This window comes from Heptranchias perlo, chromosome 5 (genome assembly GCF_035084215.1).
Source record: "Heptranchias perlo isolate sHepPer1 chromosome 5, sHepPer1.hap1, whole genome shotgun sequence".
NCBI classification, from domain to species: domain Eukaryota; kingdom Metazoa; phylum Chordata; class Chondrichthyes; order Hexanchiformes; family Hexanchidae; genus Heptranchias; species Heptranchias perlo.
The window spans coordinates 123,260,876-123,268,218 of NC_090329.1; the positions used below are offsets into that span (position 1 = coordinate 123,260,876).

At 48.5% G+C, this 7,343-nt stretch overlaps 1 protein-coding gene across 3 annotated transcripts in view; it reads left to right on the forward strand.

The window, feature by feature from the left end:
- Positions 1-2,312, forward strand: part of mocs1 (molybdenum cofactor synthesis 1) — a 51,645-nt gene extending 49,333 nt beyond the window's left edge. For 2 of the 3 annotated variants that reach the window (XM_067985153.1, XM_067985154.1), the window contains exon 11: positions 1,315-2,312. In XM_067985153.1, the coding sequence (XP_067841254.1) occupies positions 1,315-2,171 (857 nt within the window). In that variant the 3' untranslated portion in view covers positions 2,172-2,312. The remainder of the gene's footprint in view (positions 1-1,314) is intronic. The other variant, XM_067985155.1, reaches the window with a different exon arrangement.
- The last annotated feature ends 5,031 nt before the right edge of the window (positions 2,313-7,343 follow it).

A 7,343-nucleotide genomic window follows, 5' to 3' on the forward strand; every position in this document is an offset into this window, starting at 1 on the left:
GAATGACTTCTGCTTTTGTCATTGCCGTTGTCTTCAGTCCCCGCCACAACCTGTTCCCTAGCTCCTGATCCCATCCCTCTCCCTGGCCACTATCTGAGGCTGAACCAGATCGTTCGCAACCTTGGTCAATCCTATTTGACCCTGAACTGAGCTCCCGACCTGAGATCCTCTCCATCACCAAGATCACCTACTTCCACCTCCGTAAAATCGCCCGCCTCAGCTCATCTGCTGCCAAAACCCTCATTCATCCCTTTATTACCTCCAGACTCGACTATTCCAACGCTCTCCTGGCCGGCTTCCCACCTTGCACCCTCCGTAAACTTGAGCTCATCCAAAACTCTGCTGCCCGTATCCTACCTCTCCCCAAGTCCCGTTCATCCATCACCTCTGTGCTCACTGACCTACATTGGCTCCTGGTCTGGCAACATCTCGGTTTTAAAATTCTCATCCTTGTTTTCAAATCCCTCCACGGCCTCCGCCCTCCCCCCCCCCCCTCTCTATCTCTATAACCACCTCCAGCTCTACAGCCCTCCGAGATCTCTGCGCTCCTCCAATTCTGGCCTCTTGCGCATCCCCGATTTTAATCGCTCCACCATCGGCGGCCGTGTCTTCAGCTGCCTCGGCCCTAAACTCTGTAATTCCATCCCTAAACCTCTCCGCCTCTCTCTCTCTATCTATCTCTCTCTCTCCTCCTTTTTAAGGCGCTCCTTAAAACCTACCTCTTTGACCAAGCTTTTGGTCACCTGTCCTAATATCTCCTTATATGGCTCGGTGTCAAATTTTGTTTGATAATCACTCCTGTGAAGCGCCTTGGGACATTTTACTATATTAAAGGCGCCATATAAATGCAAGTTGTTGTTGCTTCAATCTAATTTGTCTGTGCACATTTCTTTTGGAGATAAATGTAAATTAATGTGAACAAGACCTTAAAAGAAAAGAACTTGCATTTCTATTGCACCTTTCACGGCCTCAGGACGTCCCAAAACGCTTTACAGCCAGTTAATTACTTTCGCAGTGTCGTCACCGTGGGGGAATCATGGCAGTAGTTTTGTGCGCAGCAATGAGATAGCCAGTGCCCTGGGATCTTTTACCTCGACCTGAGGGGGCAGACGAGGCCTTGGTTTAACGTCTCGTCTGATAAACGGTATCTTCGAGCACTCCTAAGCCGCCCAGGAAGAGGGAAGGCCTGAACACACCCAGTCTCCACCGCGCGGGCAAAGTGCGGCCGGCGTTTAGACGGGAACGTTCCCTTCCAGCTAACGTTGCTTTTCTCTTTTTTTTTTTTCACTTCTCTCTGTTCTTATTTTCTTCCAGGGGAAGAGGCTGCTCCTCCCACTGCAGCTCGGGGAATCGTAAATCTGATCCGACCGGACCGGCAGCCAATTTGGAACAGCGCACCGTCCACTCCAATGGGAAAAACATTCCGGAATGCTGTGTTTACAAGTGAGGGAGGCCTGCCAACTCTTTATGGCAGAGCGGGACCAGCAGTGAGCACTCTGCTAAGAACATACGGCACTGACAGGAGCAGACTCGCCAAGAGGAGCTGTGAGAGCCTTAGCAGTGGTGCCAGATCAGACGTGCGGGCAAGCACAGCCCGTCACAGCGTGCGGCCTCATCCGAGCGGAGACGGGCCCGTTGGCGAAGGCGGGGCGGAAGAGGGCGGACAGGCCGAGCGCTTGACTCACATCGACTCCCGGGGCAGGGCCGTCATGGTGGACGTGGGCGGCAAGCCCGACTCGCGGCGCACGGCCGTGGCCCAGGCGGTGGTCCGGCTCGGGGAGCGGGCCTACCGGCTGGTGGTGGCCGACGGGCTGCGGAAGGGGGACGCGCTGGTCACAGCCCAGCTGGCCGGCATCGCCGGGGCCAAGCTGGCCAGCCAGTTAATCCCGCTGTGCCACGCCGTCCAGCTGCACCGGGTCGACGTCTCGCTGGGGCTAGACGAGGCCCGGCTGGCAGTAGTGGTCACGGCCACCTGCGGCGCGGAGGGCAAGACGGGGGTGGAGATGGAGGCCCTGGTAGCGGCCAGCGTGGCAGCGCTGACCGTTTACGACATGTGCAAGGCGGTCGCCCGCGACATCGTGATCGAGGACGTGAGGCTGATCAGCAAGACGGGCGGGCAGCGAGGCGACTTCCATCGCTGTGGTGACGGCAACTCGCTCCCCGCCTGCTAACCCTCGACGGCCCCCATTTACACCCGAAACCCAGCGGAACTTTCGTTGCGTTCAGTCACGTCTGAAATCCTCACTTGCGAAAAGGGGTTGGATTAAAGCTGTGGAGCCTCGTCGCTATTTCAAGTAATCGCCCTGATGAAATCAACCGTCTGTGTGCCTTTAATTGCTGTATCACTTGCTTGCCTTTGCTGTGTTGTCACTCGGTTTATTTCGTGTATTTTGTGAGGGGGGGGGGGGAGGGTGTGAATCAGGATAAGTCCACCTTATCCAACAACTTTCAATCCTATAGTATCTTTAACGCACAAAATGTCTCGAGGCACTTTAGGGAGAAATTGCAAAAAGGAGTGGGCGACAAGCCAAGGGAGAGAGTTAACGGAAAGCTATGTGGAACAGATGGATTTTGAAGAGGTTTTTAAAAGGAAGGAAGAAAGAGAAGTGAGAAAGACAAGAGACACTAAGAAAGAAAGACTTGCATTTATACAGCGCCTTTCACGACCTCAGTACATCCCAAAGTACTTTACGGGCAATGAAGTACTTTTTTGAAGTGTAGTCACTGTTGTAATGTAGGAAACGTTTGGAGAAGGAGTTCCAGAGAATAGAGCAGAGGTGACTGAGAGATCGACCACCAGTGGCGAAGCAATAGTGGGAGGGGGCATGCCTGGGGGGGGGGCTGGAATTAGGGCTCTGAAGGGAGGGGCTGCATGGCTGGAGAGGTAGGGTGGGCGATTTTAATTTGGATGCCTTACAGGGTGGAGCCAGTGTAGGTCAGCGAGACCACAGTGATGACAAGTGTGGGACAGGATGCAGGCAGCTGCGTTCTGGATGAGTCGGAGTTTGTGGAGGCTGGATGGTGAAAGGCCAGCAAGTGGTGCGTGGGAGTAATCGAGTCTGGAGGTAACGAACGTGTGGATCAGAGTTTCAGCGGAAAGTTGGGGTTGAGGTAGGGGGAAGAGGCGGCCAGCGTTTGCACAGGTGGACGTGAGTAGTTCTGGTGAGGGCGAGGACGTGGGATATTACGGTCGAACACGATACCCGAGATTGTGCAGCCTCAGTGAGTGGCTGGAGGGTGATGGGCGAGGGCAGGAGGGTGATGGGAGAGGGGAGCTTTTGGTAGTTGCTGAAAGGATGGCTTTGGCCAGCTGCTTGGCTTCCGTTGTCATTTCAGTTGCCCTGTAATTGTGCATGATATTTATATGTTGATTGCTGCTCTACATCGGCTGGACCTGCTGACTGCCAAGACTGCTAGATCACTTTCAACTTCACCCATCTATTTCAACACCATTCATGGAGCCTGTGGGTCGGCCAATATTAAATACCATTGTTCTGTCCAGTTGCACCTATTGTCCAGTTAAGCTTGCAGTTGGTTTAGTTTTGTGCTCTATGCTCCAAACTACCCCTTCCGCTATCCCGACCCTAGTGTTCTACAGCCCATGAAACACTCTGCAAAGAGAACTCAAGTTTGGAAGGGTCAACATGCATCATTGGAAAAATGGGCGAATCACAATTCAGCGATAATTCTGCATGGACACAGATATACTGGAAATCTGTTGGGGAAGCATCCCAATGCGTGGAAATGCCACATCCCCACTATTACCCCCCAATCGAAATTCTAGTGACAACGTTGCTTGAGACATGTCTGCTAAGCATGTGGTTGTGACCAGGGCCATGTGCTCCAATCAGCTTTGGAGCTTTCACTCCCTGCCACACCCGCAGGACTTGACTGGCAGCTTAAAAGGAAAGTATGTGAAGCACTAAATGATCAAAAGGGGAATGGAAGTTTTAAGGTTATTAAAGTAAATGATAAAGTAAGAATAATACAAAGGCAATTGTCGCATCATTTGGTTGTAAGAATGAGGCCTCTAAAGTATTTTAGTGAGTGTCAATCAGGACTGGATACCATCATGCATTGGTAAAAAGTTCTTTGTGTCTTGGCATTAAGTTCTCATCCTGTTATCACCAGATAATTGAGAAGAATTTCCATTATAGCTCCCTCCTTTCTGTTCTGAAAGCATTGCCCTACCCTGAGGTTAGAGGTCGGTGGGAAGCTCTCCACCACCGTACATAAGTGGCCATTTTTCTTTGTGTGAGACTGGACCATGAGGCTGTTTGACTTTTGGGGGCATCTCCCAGCCAAGCCCAATCCTGTCATCATCAGACCTCTACAACAGTTAGTTTGTGATGTGGAGATGCCGGTGATGGACTGAGGTTGACAATTGTAAACAATTTTACAACACCAAGTTATAGTCCAACAAATTTATTTTAAATTTCACAAGCTTTCGGAGGCTTCCTCCTTCCTCAGGTGAATGTTGTGGAAAACATTTCCTCCTTCCTCCTTCCTCAGGTGAATGTTGTGGAAAACATTTCCACAACATTCACCTGAGGAAGGAGGAAGCCTCCGAAAGCTTGTGAATTTAAAATAAATTTGTTGGACTATAACTTGGTGTTGTAAAATTGTTTACAACAGTTAGTTTGTGACAGAGGTCGGCTGGGGGGTGAGGGGGATACTGACTGTTCTGTTTCCCCTCCCCACCACCTAGGTTAAGGATACTGAGCCCGATTTCATCAACCCAAACACCTTGCCAGCAGAGATCAGCACAGACCAGGCATCAAACCTGTGACCTGGTCTGGGTGAATATTTTTGCATAGAAATGTTTGGAGAAGCAGAAGTGAATGGGAAGATGGGATGGTTTATTGAAACTCCTTGCTTTGATGAGGATTGGGTATGTATATTTTTTTACGGAGTCGGGTGTGCATTTTTTTCCAGTGGGAAGGAGTCAGTGTACAGTGGTGGGACGGGCCATGTAAATTAACAATACGACATTAGTCGGAATTATCATCCCTTAATGGTCATTAGGCACAGGCAGTCCTGGCCTTGTTTTAAGAGCTGTGTGATATTCCACTGTCCTGGAACAGGCCCATTTTATACCGCACGTGTGGTCTGGGAATTGAGCTCAGTTTCTCATCGTCTCGCTTGTGATGTCACAAAAGCAGATTTAATGTCTGCTGTGTTATTTATTTTTTTATTTTTGGAAGACTTGGGTCAAGGCCCTTGGTGCACAACACCACCAGGCTAGAAAGAGGAAAGAAGATGGGATGAAGTAAGATTGCTGGTAGGTGCTGCCCACCTTGGGTTTTAAAAGCCTGTCGAAGCTTTTTGTCATAGTAGGCCCTTTAGATACACTTTAGCATGGAACCCTGGTAGAATGCATATAAAGTTCAGATCCATGTTCCAATTAATTTACATATACAGTTCCTCATACTGATAGATCTTGGTGTTCTGATTCAGGATTTAGCCACCAATGCGGCAACAGAGTTAAGAGCAGCTATAAAAACAGACAACGCTAGAAACATTCATCGAGTCAGGCAGCATCTGCGGAGAGAGAAACGGAGCTTAATGTTTAAGGTCGATGACCTATCGTCAGAATGTTGAGAACAGACCTCCAGGCCTGTGAAATTCAAATGGGACACACAACCAGTGGGTAAGAAATATGAGCGCATGTAAGGCTCGAGTTGCCTGAGCTTTGAGGGTGGATATGGCCCACAGGTCATAATCTGAACACCCCCGTTTTTCAGATTATAGGAGGAAGGAAAGGCTGAAGGAGGTGAGGTTTTAAGGTCGCGGGATAAAACAATTTAGGAGTACGTGAAGGTGCAATTCAGTCATGATTTCAACACGGCAAGGATGCAGGGAAGAGGAAGGGCATTAGGAGTGCTGGTAGTGGGGTATTATTTATGAGGGCTGCAAGGTTTCCTTTAGAGAAGGAACCCTGCTGTCCTTGCCCTGTCTGGCTTATAGGTGATTCCAGTCATAAACCAACGTGGTTAACTCATAACTGCCCTCTGAAGTGTCCTAGCAATCCACTCGGTTGTATCAAACAGTGGTTCAATAAAGTAGCCCACCACCACTTCTTGGGGCAACTAGGGATGGGCAATAAATGCTGGCCTTGCCAGCGACACCCACATGCCGAGAATGAAGTTTTTTTTAAAAAAAAGAGGAGACTGGATGGATATTTCTCACTTGTGAATGCTGTGTGGTGTCAAGGATCTGATGCAGCTCCAAACATTTCATCAAATTCCAATCAAGAGGCTTTAGAACCATTATCGATCTCATTCTGCCTTCGTTACCCACAGGGCCTCGTACACTGTGTCAGTGTAAAGGTTATGACATCAAATGCTGGTTCAAGTGTGCCAATGTAAACTGTAATACATCTGAAACACTGGTGCGCAGACAGCTGATCCTAGGTGAGAGATTTTCAGCTCAATACCCGAGGCATCGCCTTGTGCTAGAAACACAAACGTCGTTAAATGCAGCTGACTGTGTCCATTACACAAATCACAGAAGGCAAGGTTTGCTTTGATCTGAGTTCGTTGTGCTATTACTGATGATACAGCTGCTATGTCATCAAAACATGAGGCACCTATTCTAATCCCACTCTCCTTGCTCCCCATATCCTATGATTTTTATTTATTTCAAGCAACTATCCAATTCTCTTTTTTTATAGACTGCTTCAGCAGTAGTTTGTGGTGGAGAACTCCATGTTCTAATTCCGGTCAGTACATTTCTTTCCTAACGTCCCCTTTAATTATTTCTGTGACTTAAATTTGTAGCTTGTTATCCCACCAACCAGTGGAAACAATCTCTCTCTATTTATCATAACCCTTTGTAATCTTGAAGACCTCCCTCAGGTTGGCCGTTAATCTTCTCAGCTCTAATGGGGAAAAAAAGCACCAACTTCTTCATAACTCTCACTCCTCATCCTTGGTAACATCCTAATGAATCTACATAACTCTTTTCCCATTCCTTTCATAACCTTCCTATAATGGGGTGCTCAAAACTACACACAATATTCCAGTAGCAGCCTCACTAAGGAACAGGAGTAGGCCATTCAAGGTTGTTCCACCATTTAATTAGATCATTTGTAAACAATTTTACAACACCAAGTTATAGTCGAACGATTTTATTTTTAATCCCACAAGCTTTCGGGGGCTTTCCCCTTCCTCAGGCAGTGTGGAAAAGACAATTTCGAATCCTTTGCATTTTAAGATCACAGAACAAAGCCTGGTGATTACTGCCCGTTGCCAAGGCAATCACAGTGAGCAGACAGAGGGGTGTCATCTAAAAGGCCACTGAATATACAACCCCCCAAAAAAAGAGAGAGAGATAAGGAAGAC